The sequence below is a fragment of the Glycine soja genome, chromosome 7, assembly GCF_004193775.1.
Source record: "Glycine soja cultivar W05 chromosome 7, ASM419377v2, whole genome shotgun sequence".
Taxonomy (NCBI): Eukaryota; Viridiplantae; Streptophyta; class Magnoliopsida; order Fabales; family Fabaceae; genus Glycine; species Glycine soja.
The window spans coordinates 21,495,074-21,515,702 of NC_041008.1; the positions used below are offsets into that span (position 1 = coordinate 21,495,074).

A 20,629-nucleotide genomic window follows, 5' to 3' on the forward strand; every position below is an offset into this window, starting at 1 on the left:
CCATGAACGACGCTCATTCTCCTTGTTTTTCCAAAGCTTCTGCCTTTTCCTCCAAACACTTCCTCGGTATACCCACCACTCCATTCTTCTTCTGCTTCACTCGATCTAACTCTCGCTCTGAGATCTTGACTACTCTTGCCACTCTTGCCATAGAAGGGTAGTACCCAAACTTAACATTTTCTTAAAAGAATTTTAATCAATACTTAAAACTTAACCATATAAGTGAAAAAAATTGAAAAACGAGCACGTGTCTAGTAGAGGTTAAGTGGTTCGATTGATACTATTGCTAAACAAAAGCATTAAATTCCAAAAGCACTTTACATGTTCGTCGTGGAGAGGTAACAAATGGCCCAAATGAGACTAAAAGGACAAAAGCCATTTGGCACACAGGCCTACCAAGTCCCTTGTTCCACAACCAGACTTTTGTACATTTGGCATGGACGTGCCAAGTCCCTTATTTCTTGATCAGGTTCTTGATGTATCTAGCATTGGTATGTCACTCATTCACACAGATGTGTCATTTAGCTGACGACTTATTTTCTTATTTTGTGTATTTTTAGTGTATTTGTGCCTAAATAGATATTAGTATATGTCTTTAAATAGCTTAGAAAAACTTTGTAGAAGGATTTCAACTTTGAGTATTGATGAATTAGGAGAGCTTTGGAGTTTTCTTAACTTTTATGCTTTCTTTGAGATTGCTCCTAATTATGGGTGAGTAATCTTTTTTGTTCTAGGATTAGAGCATTGCCCTTGACAATTATTTTATGTTAATTTAATTTCTTTGAGGTTTTCTTTAATCTCGTCTTTTAATTATTTTCTTATTGCAAGTTATACACGTTAGATGCCTAATCACTGTTTGCATGATTTTAGACGCTTAAGGATGGAGTGAAAAGTGAATCAACACATTAGAATCATAAGAAGATAGCTTAAGTTTTAATTCATGATAGTAGAATTAATCCTAAGTGGGTAAAACAAATTAATAAAGAACGTAAATAATTTAATTGAACGTAATATCATGCTAATAAAAGTTAATTCAATTAGGCACATTTCTATTTCTTAAAAAAATGGAGATCATATTAAATTAATTCGTCATTAGAATAGAATTAAAAAAAAAAACCTTAAATTGATAGAACAAGTACTTGTACAAAAAGTCGTTCCTTTTGGTGATAGACCAAATGGAAGGGGTAAGCACATAGTCACCGTCAATCAGCATAATGGGGCCTAAGACGACGCCTTCCTCAAACTGATCAGGAGGAGATTCAGCTTGCTGCTCGAGCTGTTCGGCGTTGATGTCTTTGCCTTAATCTTGTAAAACATTGGGGTTAGAAGAAACCAGCCGTTCTTTTATTTATTTTTTATTTTTTTACTTCCTCAGAATAGCTGTTTTTTTCTTAAGTGCAGCATAAAATTATTTAAAACATTAAAACAGTGATAATGTACCTTCTACGTTATTTTGGATACATTTATGCATATTTCGTTATCCATAAAACTTTTAGAAAGATTATTTAAGTGAAACAAAATAGACTTTCACGTTATAAATTTTAGTTTTCACTCATTTTTCTTGTTGATTAATTATACTATTTAACCATTAAACTCATAAGTTTACTTGTATTCGTAATGTTCTATACTTCTACTAGTTATGAAATTAATTAAATTTTATATGTGCTTTCAATTCAAATTTTTTTTCAATCTTGGATTGAGCATTATCACCTACACTTTAAATAAAAAGAAATTGTTTGTTTTTGTATTATTGCATTTTATTAGTTACGGAAAACTATGAAAATGAAAATAAGACAGAAATTGAAAATAAAACACTATAGAAAGGTCACATAGATAAAGGTCACATAGATATTTGAAATCAGGTTACTGAATTAAGAGTCCAATACCCTAACCACTAGACCACGGTACCGTTGTTAAACTTATGAACGACGCTTAGTAAAATATTAAGTGTTGTGTCTGTCTGTCACATATCTAATTAACAATGGTTATTACAAAATTTATTTTAGTCACATTCAAATTTTGATTTTTGTTCTCTAAATTTTTTAACATTGTTCTCAATTTTTAAAACATTAACAATTTTAATCCTTTTATATATATATATATATATATATATATATATATATATATATATATATATATATATATATATATATATATATATATATATATGTATATTTTAAATATTCAAACTTTGGTCCATGTATAGAGGAAAAGTGTTAACTTTAGAGATTAAAATCGGTTTAATATATCAGTAGTTTTCTAAAATTTTTAAGAATTTTTAATTAGGTCTTTTAACTATAAAAAATTGTAATTGGATTCTTAGTTATCTTATATATAGCCACTTGAAACTACCAGAAAACAACAAATTACTATAGCGATTTTACTAACTCTAGGAACCAATTACAAATTTTAAAGAAATTTAAGAATCCAATTTATAATATATATATATATATATATATATATATATATATATATAATTTTTTTTCTAGTTCAGGAACGTTATTTAAAATTTCTAAATAATCCAGGGACATGCGCATATATTAAACCAATAAAGTTTGGATATTTTAAAAAATAGTTGAACGAATATTATTAACTTTAAAAGTGAATGAGAAAATTTAAAACTTAAAAATTTTCTAGTGTCTAAAAACACCAACCCAAAGTTAATTATATTCAAGAAGAGCTTTTATTTTAAATTATTTGATGGTGTTAAGTCAATAGTTAAATAAATAAACACCAACTGAGATATATAATTTATGATCAAGTTGAGAAGTTGGTGTCATTTCTCTTTTAATAAGATCAACACTATTACAAAAATTAGTTTTTACGATGCTGATTTTAAGTCAATTGATAAACGATCGTTTTAAAAAGAAATGTGATGATATTTTTATAAATAAATACAATCATTCTAAGATGGTTTAACGAGAACCGTCTTAAAAGGATGTCATTCTAAGACGGTTTTACAAAACTGTCTTAGAAGATTTTTTATTGTTTTTAAATATCTCCCTCTACTCTCTCGCACCTCTTTGTATTCTCATTTTGTGTCAACCTCTCACGTTTCTCCGCTAGGGTTTCTGCATCTTCCATCTCTTCCTCCTTCTTCGCCAACCTCAAAAATTGGATTTTCCTTCTTCAGCGCGGATTCATTTACAAACTTGAACAGAGATATCATCTCACTTCTCAAAGATTTAGTGCGGATCTTATGTTCCTCATCTTTGACTTCCATAACTCTCGTTTTATTCCTTTTCGTTTGTGAATACTTGAATTGATCATTCACAATACTGATCCTGGAATAAGTTTCCAGTGATTACTTGATAGTGCTAGATTTTTTAAGCTCTTTGTTGCAATTTTCTTTTTTCTTTGGCCCCGAGTCAGGGTAATACCTATGGGTGATATTCTTGAGGTCAAAGCCTTGATGAATTGTTCTAATCATGTTATAAACACGCCTTTTCTGTAGGTGGGGGAAATAGGGATTATTGTTAAAAAAAAATATGTGTTTTTAATTTTCAGGTGTGATTAGTGAAAGACAGGGACACTAGAGAACACAAGGGTTATGCCTTTGTGGCTTTTAAAACAAAAGAGGTAGCACAAAAGGCTATTGAGGATATACATAGCAAGGAATTTAAGGCATTTACAGTGCTTCCTAAAAGCTTCTTCCTTTTGTTTCTCACTTAATTTTTTTTATTGTTGAATAATAATAGGGTTGTCAACCATATACATGGGTCTTCTACTAAGAAGAACAAAGAGTACCAAGAGAAGCTACCTGTTGTTGTGCTCAAGGCAAAGGAAATTATTTACTCTAAAGTCAATTCCGTGGTAACCTTCCTTCTTTTTTGTTTCTTACTTGCTTGTGTACTCAACTATTTTATTTTATGGTTTGCAAAACAAAAAAGTAAAATAAAAATGACTTGAGACTATTTTATTTCTTGAGGAGGAAGAAAGAGAAATATCACAGTCACTTCTCCTAACAACACTTCAAACACTAACTCTCCATGCTTGGCCTGCATTCATCATGGCAACGATTTCTTTTCACAATATCACAATCTTGGTATATATGCTCTTTTCATTTTACCCTCTCTATTTCTTTGGTTGTGTTTCCATGTGCTTGTCGTCTCTATGCATGTGAAAGAAAACATGGTGTGTATGTGTGTATATATATGTACATGTATAAAAGTTAGTTTCTTTGTTTTATTATTAGCATCAATGGTAGATCAGGGATAGAGAGAGTTCAACCCTCCACCAGTAGTGGTGAGTTCAAGGTGGAATCCAACCCCGGAGCAACTGAAAGCATTGGAGGAATTTATAGAAGAGGGACAAGAGCACCATCTGCGGAGCAAATCCAACAAATCATTTTTCTTTAATAAAAGGTTTAATCCTATCATTGTTCTTACTGAAAACCTTTTTGAAATTACTCCAAAGAGCGGGACATGCCCAATCCCCCGTGCCTACCAAGAAACCCAAAACATTTTTCAATAAAACACACTTGAAGATCCCCCGTGCATAAAACACACTTGAAGATCCAATTTTCTTAGGTTATTACATTTAGTTTAATTTTTTTTTTCTCTTATCAATAGAAATGAGCTCTTGCTTGTAATATGCCATTGTTGAGGCCTAGTTTTTTCTTGGTGTTTATTGTTCCCTAGAATTCTTTTCTCTTACTATGATATGTTAGACTCAAGAGATTGGACAACAAGTGGCACTCATATAACATTTAAAATAAAAACCACTCAGATAACTGTTGCACCAATTGCATAACTGCCCTATAACATTTAAAATAATTAATCAAACCTTATTAAGGTCTTTTCACTACTAGAAAAATTGGATTTTAAGTCGGTTCTTATGGCCATGTCACGACGGTTTTCAACCGTCGTTAATGCCAACGTCGTAAAATGTATAAGCTATTTTACGACGGTTATGGGAACCGTCTTAGTATGTGCTAAATATTACAACGTTTCTTCCATAACCGTCTTAAAGTCTACAGATAAATTTGCGATATGAAGACGGTTACCATGACCGTCTTAATAGGTGCCAATTTAAGACGGTTTTTATGACCGTCTTAGATAGCATGTCAAGACTGCATACTAAGACGTTTTATGGGAAACGTCTTTGTATGTTATGCAAATTTACGACGGTTATGGGAAGCGTCTTTGTAGGTCTATATTATGTTGTCATTTTATGACGTTTTCGGAAACCGTCTTTGTATGTCTAAGTTTTTTTTTTATTTTCTTCGTTTTATTGATGCATTTTTTTTACATTGATCTCTGGTACCTATAAATTAAATCAGACCATGCAAATTAAATAATAACATCAAATGAAATCTGAACAATAGCATCAAATGACATGCATCCTACATATATAAGTCCATGCAAATTGAATATCCTTTTTTGAATTAATGATCCTCTAATGTATCCAACATACAAAGTTGTAGCCATAATTGTTCTAATTCTTTGATGAAACCACAGGAAAAATGCACTTGTACATAATACAAATCAAATTTAGCAACTGCTTTTCCTAAAAGATAAAAAGTAAGTTGCCCAAAACACCTCAATAGGCATAACAGAAATCCCACTGATAGGCATCACAAAGCCAGACAACTTAAGCCTTTACCTGGTATTCTTTATCATGCTCCTCTAGACTCTTTGTGAGCTCATCAACTTTCTTTTTCAGATCTGCTGCCCCCTCTTCAGCCTTTTTAACAGCAGAGGACTTCTCTTTTCCAGAATGCTTCAATTCTTCAATATTTTTAACAAGCTAAAAACACAAAGGTTCAAAACCCAAATATCAGCTTCACAAACTAGAAATATTTCAAAATATTAGAAGCATAAGGATTTGGTACATAATCTTAAAATTGAGCAAACAACAAATCTAGAACATCATTGACATACATTTGCCTTGTTGGCTTCTTCACTCCTCAAAGTGTCTTCTTTATTATTTAGTACAGACGTTTCCCTCACAAGATTCTGGGAAAGTGCATCTACCTTCTCTGACAGAGATTTCATTCCTCCATAATATTGATCTTCTATACTATAACTCTCATTCTTCCATATTAGTATGAACTAAAATGTAGTTCATACTATTATTTAAAGTTTTTTTATAATAATTTTCTAGAAGCACTTAGAATTAAAATTTACTAAAATCAAATAAAATTTATATTTCCTTCAAAAGGCCATAAAAAAAATTACTGTATATGTTACCAATAGTACAAAAAAATAATAGTTAAAAAAGAAGCACATTTTGAAGCATACGCAGAAATCATAGGCAAAAGATGGCAAACAAATAAGTAGTTTAGTGCTTTTTTATTTCTCATCCTTGTAAATTGTTTTTTTATTAATTAGGCATAACATTTTTTTTTACTGTCCAAAGTAATATATGAAACTCATACTTATCTGTAAATCAAATCTCTTGCTGCTGCCCGTATCTGTGACTTGACTGACTTCTATGCAGATCAGGACATCCTCCCAATCCTGAATAGAGTATAAAATCTTTGCTATACCAAAATATTTGTCTTGTAATAAAAAAACGTATACATTCAAACTTTTTTACTATTACATTCGAAGAAATTTTACTATTACATTCAAAAGTTGCAACTGCAAGGAAGAATGCTTAACAGCTTAAGTATCAAAAAAAATTTAAAGAGGTTTTGACTAAGGTATAACGATTGGAGATGCATCACCACTTAAGCAAAGCAAATTTAATTAAAAGCAACTTCTAATATATTGTTGGATATAAAAAAGAAAAGACTTCACCTTTGGATAGTACATGAGTACGGTTCGAGGTAGGTTGTCCCATCCCCATATGCAGTAATCGATGAAAGATTTTGACAGTGTCATCCAAGCCGAACCTAACAAGAGAAAATTTTTAGATAATCATTGATGATAATATTCACTTTTCATAGGCACACATAACCCAAACTTCAAGATATTTTCATTCTATGAACTGTATTATTTACTAATTACAATTTATTTTTAATAAATAAAAATCAGTTAAGCAATCACAATCCACATTTTGAAAACAAGTGCAGTTATTTCCAAATAAGAAGACCAATTAAACACATCTCGATAACAAAAGTCAAGCAGCACACAGTCCACTTGTCAAGTTCAAGAAAGAAGGCTGAGTCATGATGCATAACAGAATTACCATATAAGATCAGTTAAAATACAATCCACACATCAAGTTCATTATGGGAAGACGAGACACAACACATAGCAACATTATCACACAAAAGCAGTTCAAAGATAATCAACAAAAGAATCTCAAAGCACCACAATTGGATCTATGATGCAATGGACAACCAAAATGGATCAGTTGGATTAGGCTGCCGCTAGAGGATTTCAATCAACGTGGCTAAGAAAAGTGGAAAGGAGAGAAATTTATTCCAGAAGCTCAAACCAAGAATTCTAATTAAGAAATGCTAAACTCACAATTCAGAGCAATTGTTATCACACTAGCTTGAACAAATTTCAACACCATAAGAGTTTATCACAGACCAGTGGAAGTAATCATATCCCATACAAAATTGCTAAAGATTATACTATTTGGTACTTTTTTGTTTTGTCTCCTAAGTCCTACCAGCAATATGTTACCAAAAGAAGTAAGAAAATGTGCATAGTTTGAAGTATACTCACAACAGGAAGCAGATAGGATATTATTGATCCCAAGAAGTCTTGAGCCGTGTGGTAGCACAATTAATTTGTCTAAGGAAAAAATAAATAGAAATATGACCTGAATCTCCGGGAGCAAGCCACTGGTGTTGGTACCTTGATATTTGATGCATGCCGACATAAAGGAGTGATAGGACATGATTTAGGACATCTATAGACGCCACTGGTGTTGGTACCTTGATTAAGTAAAATCATATGATCAAAACTCTTAACAAATCACAAACCAAAAACACTTCTCATTCCAGGCAAGGATAAATAATTAATAAACACCAAAATTATATATATATATATATATATATATATATATATATATATATATATATATATATATATATATATATATATATATATTAGACAAAGGCAAGGTTTTTTGTTAGTAAATTTTTTGTATTCTTTATATAAATTTTTTCTTAATTTAAATTTTTAATCATATGGTGTACATTTAAATTTTTAATTTAAATTTAAATTAAAAATCCCATGTCTGTGTTGTTAATTTAATTTTTTCTATTTATTAATTTCTCAACCAATATCTTAACAAAGCCTAAGCCTTAATTTGTTATATACTTTTCAAACGTACAAAACAAAAAAAAATCACTAATAATAAGTGTGCCAAATTAAAAATAACATGCATGGTGATATAAAAACTAGCACCTGTTTGTGTGATTTTGGAAAAAACTGTTGCATAACATTTTTTTTTCTAATATTAATAATCCCTGTCTAAGAAATATATATATATATATATATATATATATATATATATATATATATATATATATATATATATATATATATATGTATATGTATATATATGTAGTATACAGGAAATGACGTGCAACAATCATTAGTTAGAATTAAACTTAAAGAATGATGCAACTTAACTAATTAAAAATATTAATGAAAATAGATGGTTAAATATGTTACTCTGCCTATTCACCTGTGATGCATAGTAAGACTCCAATGTCATGTTTAAACAAAATTTAAGTATAATACGTAAGTGTTTTTACTTTTTAGTAGTATATATTCTCCAATATACTACCAATCATAATTAGAATTTTGATTTGATAACCTACATCTATAATAAAGCAGCTTTATGCGAGTTAGCAAATTAAAGTTCCAATTTTATAATTAAACAATATTAATAACATTTATAATTCTGCATTAAAAACTCAATTCTTCTTTTGAAATCATCTTTCAACCTGGATTCTAATATTATTTTGAAATCATGTTGGCCTCTGCGTTATCACATTTCACTTATATATGTCAAGAATTCTAAGCATCAATTAACAATCATGATCATGTAGAAACTAGAAAGCAGTAATTAGGTGGACTGTGCCAACAAATTTTAGTATGTACATATGTTTGTGGTCCTAGATCTCACGTTTCATACCTTTGTTCCATGAAAAGTTATTGAATTTATGGCCCCTACCATCGGTGTCCACTAAAAATGGGCCAATCTCTTGTGTTGCTCCATATCCCACAAAAGAACACCCAGAACCTGCAAATTTTTTAACAAAAATATAATAAATATATTGTATGTCAGCACATCTCTCACGAACCCCTGCTTAGACATATCATCAAACACATCACAAGCATCCTTTAACCTCCCAGGTTTGCCAAGAATGAATATCATGCTGCTATAAATTGGAGTGTCAGCCACACAGCCATCACTCTTCATGTATCAAAACATTGTCAAAGTTCCTTGCTCTGCACCATCCATGCGTCAAAACTTTGAAAGAACGAGAACTCAAAGGTATTGAACCTTTAAACTCCAAAACAACCTTGTGGGCATGTTCAACACTATCTCCTTTCACCAATGCATCAATGAGAACATTCAACGTTGTAGTATCCTTCTTCACACCAAACTTCTCCATTCTGCGAAATGCTTGAATAGCATCTTCATGCTTGCGTGTCCTAGCAAGCCTCCTCATTACCTTGGTCATGGTTTCCAATGTCACATACCCTTCAAGTCTTGCCATTTCCTCCACCAACTCTGACATGGAATCAAAGGATTTGCACTTTCCCAAGACGTCAACCATCAAGTAGTAGAGTTCGGGGGAATGCCGGTAACCTGTTTGAGATTTTGCCCATTTGAAAAAACCCAAAGTCGTTGCTGAATCTGTTGAGAACCTACGAAACCAAACCGCCGAGGACTGTAGGTCTCGGAGCCGCCGCGACGCCGCCACCATCGGGGATCGGATCTGAAAGGAAGGAAAAATAAAAATAAAGTGAGTCGCGCACCGGGGGAAATGGGTTTGGAAGGAAGGAGTGGGGTGCGGCGCAGGAGCCTCATGCTTAAGATAAAAAATGAAATGAATGAGAAGCTATAGGGTTAGCAGTAAAGCAACACATACGAAGGCGGTTTTGTAAGAAACAGTCGTTGTTTAACTTTTCAATAATTACAGAAATACCACCGTGTCACATTCTAAGACGGTTTTCAATAACCGCCTTAGAATGTGCGTCGTAAAAATAAAAAAAAAGTGATTTTAATTACAAGAATGCCACCGCGTTACATTCTAAGGCGGTTTTTGTATAACCGCCTTAGAATGTACGTCGTAAAAAATAAGTTTTTTAGTAGTGTTTGTTATAATTGATGGTTGTTCCTACCTTTGGACTCAAAAAGCTGTTCATTTTCAGGTTGCTGAGAAGACAACTCTTTTAAGACCTATCGAATTAAAAATTGTTCCAATGGCTTTGGAAGGAAATGCCTTCCGACGCAAAGTATTGGACACAGATGAATTGATGGACTACTGTGGTTTGTTTGCGGTAAGAATTTGCTAATTGTGGTACTTTTTCACAATAACTTGAATAGGAAAAGTTAAACTTTTCTGTGTTGCGGTAAGAATTTGCTAATTGTTCCAATGGCTTTGGAAGGAAGTGCCTTCCGGAGCAAAGTATTGGACACAGATGAATTGATGGACAACTGTGGTTTGTTTGCGGTAAGAATTTGCTAATTGTGGTACTTTTTTGATAATAACTTGAATAGGAAAAGCCAAAATTTAGATAAACAAAGTGGTATAAATATTATTTATTCATATGTCTCGAGAAATGATACAGTATTTAACTATTTATAGTGTTAACTAACATTATACCATCATATATGTTTTTTATTTATATTGATAGAATTGTAGGAAACAAACTAACATTGATCTATTGCATGCAGCAGGTTATGTTAGCCACTTCTAATGACTTTGTAGCACATTTCTCGTTGGGGTTTAGCAATGTTGAAGGCAAGGTCACGTAGTACAACATAGTTCTATGATAAAGTTCTATGATATGTATACTGCAACATAGTTCTATGATAAAGCCTTTAAATTATTAATAATAATATAATTCATATATCATTTACTCAAAGATGTTTATATTATCATCTATATTACTTTGACATTGGTGATTGATGATTTCTGTTTAGGAAACTTGTATTTGACTTTTATTAGTATTTACTTGTTTATTTTGTTTAAGACACATGTATTTTTATTGTTGATTATGAATATCATGAATTTTGAATAATTTTTATAACATTTGAGAATTTTTATGCGTATAATATTAGATTATATAAATTATATAGAAAATTTCTCAACCGTAGAAAATTATATAAATTTTGAAATTCTCTTTTGGATTCTGTTATTTCAATTTTTTTTTAGAAAAAAATCACATTCTAAGACAATTCTTTGAAAAGCCATCTTAGAATGTTTAAATTTTAAAATGATTTTTTTGGAAAAATTGTTTTAAAATCTTCAAAATATTTTAATTTTTAAAAGAATATATATATTTTAAGACGGTTATCTAAAAAATCAACTTATAATGTCTACATTCTAAGGCGAGTTTCTAAGAAAATCGTCTTAGAATCTTCAATATATTTTAATTATTTTTTTTAAAAAAAAATACATTCTAAGACGGGTCTTTGAAAAACAGTTTTAAAAAGTCTATCATTCTAAGACGATTTTTAACTAAGACGGTTTTCAATTAAGAAGCATCTTAAAAATGTATTATTTTAAGATGATTTTTAACTAAGAATCGTCTTAGAAATATATTTTTTCTAAGACGATTTTATGAAACCATCGTAGAAAATCTTCACTTTGTACAACGTTGCCTACAATGACGGCTAATAATTGTCATCGAATGTGTCTTTTAACCGACGTAGAAAACACTTTATCTAGTAGTGCAAACCAATAAGTGTAATTTGTCTTTTGATTTTACGTGCTTTTATTATTTTTTTATTCTTCTCTTTCTTATATTATGAATTCACGAGCACACCGAAAAATATTATTTTTTAATTTGATTACCAATTATAAACTCACGTAAGGAAACAAAACTATATTAATTAATAAATATTTTTTTTCATTTATACAAGACTCAAATAAAAGTTTTATTTAAGTAGAGTTAGATTCTGCACCACCAGGACCATAAAAAGTTGGTAGTAAGTTAAGTTAACTTGTTAGAAAGTTATTGGTTCTTAAGATATTGGTTCTTTTAGGTAAAATATCCTGATGTTGTTTAATTTACTGAATTAGAGATTAATTTCACTCGTGGTGTGTGTTCAAGAAATTTTTGCACACAATGAAAATTGAACACGGGTTCTTCCGCTAAATAAATTATTCTCACTTGTCGCACTATTAGAAAATACACTTTCAACATCAGTTATTTAGGACCTTCTACATCGGTTGTAAAACCGATGTTGAAAGCACCGATATTGAATGTATTGTTAACATCGGTTTTAAAAAATCGATGTTAACATAAAAATGTTAACATCGGTTTTATAAATAACCGATGTTATAAAGAAAGAAGTACAACAAAATAAGTGTATGCGTGAGGGACGTTGACATCGGTTTTCTATTAAAACCGATGTTAATATGTTACATTAACATCGGTTTTTACAGAAAACCGATGTGAATATGTTATATTAACATCAATTTTTAGAGGAAACCGATGTAAACGTTCATCATTCATGCACCTATTTTGTTGTAGTAATTTATGTATAACATTGGTTATTTATAAATAACCGATGTTATTTCATATAGTTTAACATCGGTTATTTATAAACAACCGATGTTAACCTATGTGCATTAACATCGGTTATTTATAAACAACCGATGTTAAGGTGAATGTTGACATCGGTTTTTATTAATAATCGATGTTGTTTTCTTTAGTAATATCGGTTATTGTTAATAACTGATGTTGTTTTCAAGTTTTTTTTATATAACTTTTCTGTTTTTACAATAAACCAAAAATTGTACCTGTAAAATGTAATTTCAGACTCAATTCACAGCAAATAAACATTTAACTTGCTTTCAGGCAGTTTTAATCACACAATAAACAATTAATAATTGATTTATCATAAACAATCATCAACAAATGAATTCAATGTTCAAATTACATAGGAAATGTCAAAAATGTTAAACCAAAGTAAACTAAGCTAAACTTAATGTCCCTATATCCTAAGTCTGATCTCTAACTCGGAGAGAAAACTGTGCCCACTGGATCCACAACGCCTTTAATCTCTCTGGCTCCAATGGTCTAGGATCGTTAAAATACTGCATGATGAAATAAATGATAATAAGTTAATAATGTAATACAAATTATTAAAAAATCGGATTTGTTTGAAATAAACGTACCGCTTCCCAGTTATTCCTAAAAGTTCCTAAAATGATGGTGGACATCCAGTGCATGACATAGTAGCCGCACTCAGTACTTCCTTTTTGTCTATTACACTAAATACATAATGAAATTTGGATATTAATTAAACAATTAGTGTACAAACACATAAGAAATATATATAAGTGGAAGTTTTATGTAAATAACGTACCTTGATGACAATCCACCTAATAGGAGCCTTTGATTTAGGCTGTGGATCATCATCAATACCTTTTTTTAAAAGCACTGTTCCAGATGAGTTACAATTAAAAACTGTTGTTGTTGAGGTATTTCAATGCAAATGTATAGAAAAGAACACTAACCTATTAATAATCCCCTTAAGGTAGTTGTCTGGCCTGTTATGCAATGAACAAAACCAGACAACTAGGTGTTCCTTAGGCAGGATAACCACCATCTGCCAATGTCCGCTGCAGTGGAGACAAATATGAGTTAGTATATTAGTAAACATTAATTAAATTAAGTTATTTTGTGTGACTTACCCATTTAGGTAGGCTCCAAGATAGACATCGCGCTTTGAACTCTGCATCCAAGTCTTTATGTAACTTTCAGACTCAAATTGCGATTGCTCAGACCTCTGAATGGACTGCGGCTCGAGGAATCCATAGATATCAAAATTCCCCGCTCGAATACTTGTATCAGTCAGATGTCTATTTATGTTAAGTCAAAGTTAAATATTTATGAATTGAAAGCAATAACTTCGATAATTAAAAGTAATATAAAATGACTTACAAAATCCACAACTGTAACACTGATATGCTGAGACATTGATCACCGTGTGCGATTTTCGAGAGGTCTTCGTGCTTTACGTAGAGTGGGAAATCTGGATTAAAGACCCCGAACACGGTGGCATCCCATGTAACCTGGTAAGGCCTTAAGAAAAGCTCTGGATGGTCAATATCATCAGATAAAGTGGATCATTGACCTCCGGATCGGGCTTTGGAGGTGGTTTTGCCGGAGACACAACTACCTATTCATGAAACAAAGTTAAATGGCCTAATTTGAGGCACGCTGAATGAATCAATTTAAAAAGAACAAACATTTAGTAAGAATAAAGTACATGTTGTGATAAAGACTTCACCAGATGTGTCGGCCAAGCAAGGAAGGTATGAAGTGTCTGCCCCACTAAGGAACCCTCATTAGTGGGTACAGGAACTGGAGCATCTGCATCTGTAACCTCCTCCCCACTCACCTTTACTTGGCCAGGCAACAAAGGATTGTTATGAACAACAGTGAATCCCTCATAAACTCTCCTCTTGGCAACCAGGCTGGCAGGATCTGCTTCTATGTACAAGCCGCACCTATCAGAGTCACCCGTCTCAGAATCGTTTCCTAGGGGATCAACACAACTCCCCTTTATGCTTACTCGAGGATCGGAGGGACCAACCAGAGGGTCGGGAGGTGGTGCAAGTCCCTGAGATTGCATCTGGGACTGTATCTGGCTGAATGATGGCATGAGCTGTCTCGTCACTTTTTCTGTGTTAGACTCCTCTAACTGGTCCCTGATTTGCTGGGTCAGCTGCTGCAATTCCTCAGGAGGCAGGGAGGAAAAGGTGCGGGACATCCGTGGAGCCGAACCAAAGTAGTGTCTGATGGTGACACCAACTCCAGCAGCACGGACACGACTAGGGTGCTCTGGATGTCCAATAGCAACGGTCAGAACATCCTGATGTCCATGGGGGACGAAGGATCCCTGTGTCACCTACTCCTCAAAGGAATCCTGTACAGAAAACACACAGTTGTACATGACATTCACAAAATATTGAAATATAATTGTAATGGTTAGTTGAAAATGACTTACGATCTTCTCAGCGATTTCCTTTGCAGCCTCAGTCGTCATCTCCCATATTTTCTTCGTGCGGGCCATCTTCCACTTCACATGGCGTCTGATCGGGGATGGAGGGTCGATGACGCCATCAACGCTTCCTGACTGTGCAGCTTCCTCGAGCTTCTTCTTCGTCTTCTCAGCTAGGAGCTTCTGCTCCAAATATTCATAACTCCCACGAGACAAAACGAGGGGGGCAGTGTTCTGTTTCTGGATGGCCTATGCCTTTTTGTGCACATCTTGCAAAAATAAAACAACAATCTTTCAAATTGGTAGAATGAAGTATAACAAGTTAATGATTTTTGAAAAACAACTTAAATGCAAGGAACATACCTCCCAAGAAGGGTCTCTGCGAGTCTGGCAAAACTGGGCCCATTTTTCCTTGCTTATGTCATATTTCTCACAGACAGTGTCGTCCACACTATCGGTATCGGGTGTAAGGGCCCATTTCCTCGTGAGGTCTGATTTAAACTGCCTCCATCTCTCACCCACATTCTGAAGTAACTTCCTTTTCGTCCTACTGTCAGAAGCCTCTGGGATTTCAAATTCCGCCTGACAATATCAAATAAGGTTTATTTGTTACAATAATGTATTTTTTGGCTATTAATTAGACAACATCAAATAAGAAAATATAAATACCTGAATATCCTCCCAAATCAAGTCCTTCTGAGCAGTAGGGACCTCCTTCCAGTTCTCGTACGTGATGTCCACCTTATCACGCGCCACAATCCCCAAATAAGTTCTTAATTTCTTTCTGTGGGGACCGTCAGCCTTGTCGGTAGTAGGATCAATGTGGACCACTGGTCTCTCAGCATCAGCTGGTCTAGCAGACAAGGATCGTAGCCGTGAGGCTTTGCGTGTCCGCTTCACGGCAGACGGTGAAGCTGATGCATCAGAAATAGGAGGAGGAGGAGGAGGAGGAGGAGGAGAAGGAGGAGAAGGAGAAGGAGGAGGCGAGGCAGGTAGAGAAGCCATGATCCTGTATACATCATTAAAACGTAAATTTGGATTACAGACAAATATCGACATCAATAGTTCATTGTATTAAAAAACTATAAAATAAATTTTAAACTTAGCTACACTAATATAAATTAAGAGAACAAAAGTAAAAAAACATGATGTTAAACATGTAAAAAATATTCAAAACTTACTTTTGAAGTCATTTAAAATATATTAAACCAGTATAAGTATTTCGTACATAATATAAATAAAGGTTACACAAATAAGACTAAAATAAATGTTTAATCCTTTATGTTTTCAGTTGTATTCAATTTATTTCTTTTTTATGTTCTTAAAGTGAGTCAAACGGCTTTTCTAAAATGATAACCATTTCCAATCTGAATTATTATTCTTTTACAGATTGGAGACACGAAGAATAAGGCCCTTGCCACTACCACGAAGATCCGTAGTAACCCAAACCTAGAAACAGTTAAAAAAAGGTAATTTGTAACGCAGGGGCCTAGAACCCCAGTAAAACCTAGAAACTAGAGTCAATAATCCCAAACATCACATAATACCAACCTTTCAACTTTCAATTTTAAGTTTAAGCTAGGCAGGGAAAGACAGGAGAAACTACAACAATCTTCAATAAAATCTTTATGTCCCTTATCTGTATTAAGGTAATAATAAAAAAATCAACTACAAAACCAAGCGTAAATTACATATGCTCTTGATCACATCCTAAAATGGCCGTTGGAATCCTCCTAAACTGAATAGAGAATGAATGAAGGTTGATTCACTAACAAGAGGGATACTCACAAATCTACCGAGAAGGGCCGACCTTATGCACATTATCATTGTAAAAATATATGCCAATGCCACACCAGTCCAGTAATACATCCCCAATGTTCCCCCCTGGGAAGTGTATGAGTGGCATGAAATTGCTTGAAGTATACACTATCTGCAGAGCAAGTTCCAACAACATTCCCATCATTACATGGAATCTGAAGATAAGGGGCAAGTCCTTGTTTTTAACCACCCATACAATAGCCACATAGCAATATAACATAGGGAACCAGATTGGTAATCGGTTGACACCTCCTGGGATATAAAAAATCAAATTCTGAAAGAAAGGAAATTTTTGAATGAAAGGATCTAGATAATATCCAGTTGATGACATCTGCAATGCTATGAGATAGGGAATACAGGATAAAGTCCTCCACCACCATTCTGGCTTCTCAACATTTGCAGGGATTCGGAAACCAGACGCATAATATTTATTTTTGGGTGTCTCCTCCTATAAAGTACTACTAGTATATCTAAAGTTCTACACATACTGATGGAGAATACATTTAAGTTGGCATGATAAATAAGTTGATGAATACTCTAGCAAAAACAATGGGTGGTCCACTGAACTGAATCTCTCATCAAGGCAAACTCTAGAAACTATGATGAAACCTGTAAGGCTGTAACCATACTAATATTGCATCTCTCTATTCTTCAGATAAGGCAATTGTACTGAATTAATATGATTTTAATTAAAGTACAAAATAAAAAAAATTTGGAGGTTAATAATGTGTTCATAAATTTCTGGATCAATCGAGCTAGACAGCTTGAGACATATTTAGGATTAATAAAAAAAGGAAAGAACTGTTCAACGTTCAGTTAGATTCCCATCCGTAAAATAACGAACAATCGCTTCATTGTCGGATCGTTAGATTTGAAAAATCTTGTTTCTAAATGTTGGAACTTCATCATCATCACCATCACCATCAGATTCATAAACCACAATAAATAGTAAAAAAATAAATGGAACAAACATGATAAATCTGGAACCATCTTGACAACTTTGGATTATAGAACTCTCTAGACACACTCTCCTCTTTCACTCCTACGTATGTATATACATAATAACCTAAAACCATTTCCGGTGATTGTGTCAGAAACGTAAAACCATATTCTCCTGTGATCGTGTGATTTCTTTCTGAGTTCTTAGCACTTACATTTTTCATACACATTTTTTGTCTTGTTGGGAAGCCATGGATGAGGATTTCGAGTTCCCAAGTGCTGGCAACATGGAAATGCCTGAGGAGGAAGAGATTGAGAGTCTGATTCTGAAGGTTGGGAAGGAGAAGGAGATTGGGAAAATGGGGCTGAAGAAGAAGTTGCTAAAGGAAGGTGAAGGTTGGGACATCCCTGACTGTGGAGACCAAGTTGAAGTGCATTATACTGGAACCTTGCTTGATGGAACCAAATTTGATTATAGCCGTGATAGGGGCACTCCTTTCAAGTTCAGGCTAGGTCAAGGTACACATTCATTCATTCATGATTCACTTTTGTTTTTTTTAGAGGTGAATTATTGATTTTTTTATAGAGAGGATTTTAATTGAATGACAATATATAATTCTTTATGCTGATAGATACTAAGATTTAACAGGATGAAATAAGTAATATTGTTCTTTGCTGAAAAATTGATTAGGATCAATTTAGTGATTGGAGGTTTGAGTAATTTACATGAAGTATTAAGTTGAAATTTTGTTACTGGTATTGTTTGTATATAAAAAACAATCATTCATTGATTAAAAAAATAATTGTTAATGTTATATGTGCATACATAATAAATCATAAATGTAATCAGGATGAAGGTTATTTAATTTATTGTTATACTGGACAAGAAAATTAAACTTAAGTGATTAATGATGAATGGATGAATAACTATAGTATTCAATGTTTTGTGACTTGACTAATGCAGGGCAAGTGATCAAGGGATGGGATGAAGGTATCAAAACCATGAAGAAGGGTGAGAATGCCCTTTTCACAATACCCCAGAATTGGCTTATGGAGAGTCTGGTTCTCCTCCCACTATTCCCCCCAATGCAACTCTGCAGTTTGATGTGGAGTTGCTGTCATGGACAAGTGTGAAGGACATTTGCAAGGATGGAGGAATTTTATGTAATTTTATGAAATTAGTTACAGCTTGTGACTGAGAGAGAAAGAGAGAAAGAGAGGGATCTTCAGATTTAACTTTTCTGGGTTCACTTGTTACAGCGTGACAAGTTCCATTCCGAGTTTCCTAGATTCCTGACAGGGTTTTAAGGTTGTGGGTACTTAATGTTGGGATAAAAGGTGTGGCCTTTACTCTCAATTGAGAATGTCTGAATCTGCTTGGCACTGTCGTTGAAGTTGAACCATGAAAAAATTAGCTTTTATAAGAGGCAGTAATGTGCCTTTGGGAATGTGAGCATGATTTGCAAATGGGGTTGCTCTGAATAGTTTCACAAGAGCTCTCAGCCTCTCAGGAAGGAAAAAAAAGGCCTTGTTTTTTTTTTTTTTTGGAGAAAGTGAGAGTGAAAAAAGGTCAAGGAAATTTCTTTTCACCATCTTTTTTTATACGGGAAATAGTTTTTTTTTCCTTTTCTTCTGGAAGAGTCTTTGATAGTTATGGAAGATTTTGATATGCTGTGAAGAGTTTGCCGAAGTTCTCTTTGTTAGCAAGTGATATTGGTTTGTGCCTTATGCTCAAACCTGGAAGTCAATGGTGGAGAGATTAGAAATTAGTGCTTTCATTTGGATCCTAATCCTTTGTTTTGTTGTAACTTTGTATGTTAATTAGGAATAAAGATTATTAACTGTTATTGTTTGTTGATTGGTGACACTGCCATTAGGATTTCTATTTGTAGGATTCAGTATTATCTCACAGGAAAGAGAAGGATCCATTGAAACCAAAGCACCATGTCAGCTTATTTGTTGTTCACTAATGATAGGCGACCAGCTCTTGCTGCCGAGAACAAGAATTTGTTGGAGGTAATTGCATGCCACCCTTGTTTGTGAATTGTGATCTTAGAGTTCATTAATCATGATTGAAGAATTATTGTAATGATGATGGTGAGATGATCAACTCCCTGTATAAGGACTTCGAACGGAAGCCTGAAAGCTGTTTTTTTTTTTAACATTCCAAATTTTCAACTTCACATATTTGATATAAGTTACCAATTTAAGATAAATTTATTGCTATTAATTAAGCTAACTATTTTTTGTAATGTTGATGAATTAGGTAATTGAGTATTGTATATAGGAATAAAGAGTAATAATTTTTAATAAAACAAATGCTAAGTAGTGTCTTTAGGATATTAGTTAAGAAATTTTTTCTTTTTAATTTCTTAATTAGTGTTCAAAGAACACTGATTAGTAAGACCCTTTTAATAAATTTATTTAGGCCATCAATTGTCTCAGAAATCACAGGAAATTTCGAAGGGTATGCAGGAGTGCCAATGAGCTGGGCCTCAAGTGAACTTTGTTGGACCAAATTAACTGGACACAAACTTCAACAGATGACAAACTGAGACTTACCACTTTCGACCTTTGGGACAGCAAATACATACATGACTCATGATCATTAATTAGGTCGTTATCATAGAATAATGTTGTGCATTTTGATTGTTTGGTCCCCAACAGGGTAAGAAACAAAAATCCAGAGACTTGCCCTTCCTTTCCAAACAAACTCTTAGCATTAAGCTAAGTGATAAATACATATCCATTGGCCATTGGGGACCATGAA

General features: G+C 33.2%; 1 protein-coding gene and 2 pseudogenes across 3 annotated transcripts; 1 reads left to right on the top strand and 2 right to left on the bottom strand.

Moving 5' to 3' along the window:
• Nucleotides 1–5,353: 5,353 nt before the first annotated feature.
• LOC114419179 (structural maintenance of chromosomes protein 2-1-like) lies at nucleotides 5,354–9,963 on the bottom strand. Of its 3 annotated transcripts, none has more exons than XM_028384825.1 (4): nucleotides 9,046–9,963; nucleotides 7,755–7,834; nucleotides 6,744–6,838; nucleotides 5,354–6,461 (listed from the first exon to the last, which is right to left on the bottom strand). In XM_028384825.1, exons 1-4 carry the CDS (start codon nucleotides 9,085–9,087, stop codon nucleotides 6,391–6,393), a joined length of 288 nt encoding a protein of 95 aa, XP_028240626.1. In that variant the 5' UTR covers nucleotides 9,088–9,963; the 3' UTR covers nucleotides 5,354–6,390. The 3 variants fall into 3 exon arrangements, 2 of the variants coding, with proteins under 2 accessions (XP_028240626.1, XP_028240625.1); XM_028384824.1 differs by having other exon boundaries at nucleotides 5,354–5,748; nucleotides 9,046–9,945; XR_003668183.1 differs by having other exon boundaries at nucleotides 5,354–7,834; nucleotides 9,046–9,153; nucleotides 9,260–9,962.
• A 6,680-nt stretch (nucleotides 9,964–16,643) lies between these two features.
• LOC114420515 lies at nucleotides 16,644–17,547 on the bottom strand (annotated as a pseudogene).
• Nucleotides 17,548–18,017: 470 nt separating this feature from the next.
• LOC114417766 lies at nucleotides 18,018–19,754 on the top strand (annotated as a pseudogene).
• Nucleotides 19,755–20,629: the final 875 nt, after the last annotated feature.

Coding starts and splice junctions, on each gene's coding strand:
- LOC114419179 (XM_028384824.1), bottom strand. CDS start 7,797: ATGTCCTATCACTCCTTTATGTCGGCATGCATCAAATATCAAG. Junction 6,839..7,754: donor GGCATGCATCAAATATCAAG/GTACCAACACCA, acceptor TTCTCTTGTTAG/GTTCGGCTTGGATGACACTG. Junction 5,749..6,743: donor TACTCATGTACTATCCAAAG/GTGAAGTCTTTT, acceptor TTGTGTTTTTAG/CTTGTTAAAAATATTGAAGA.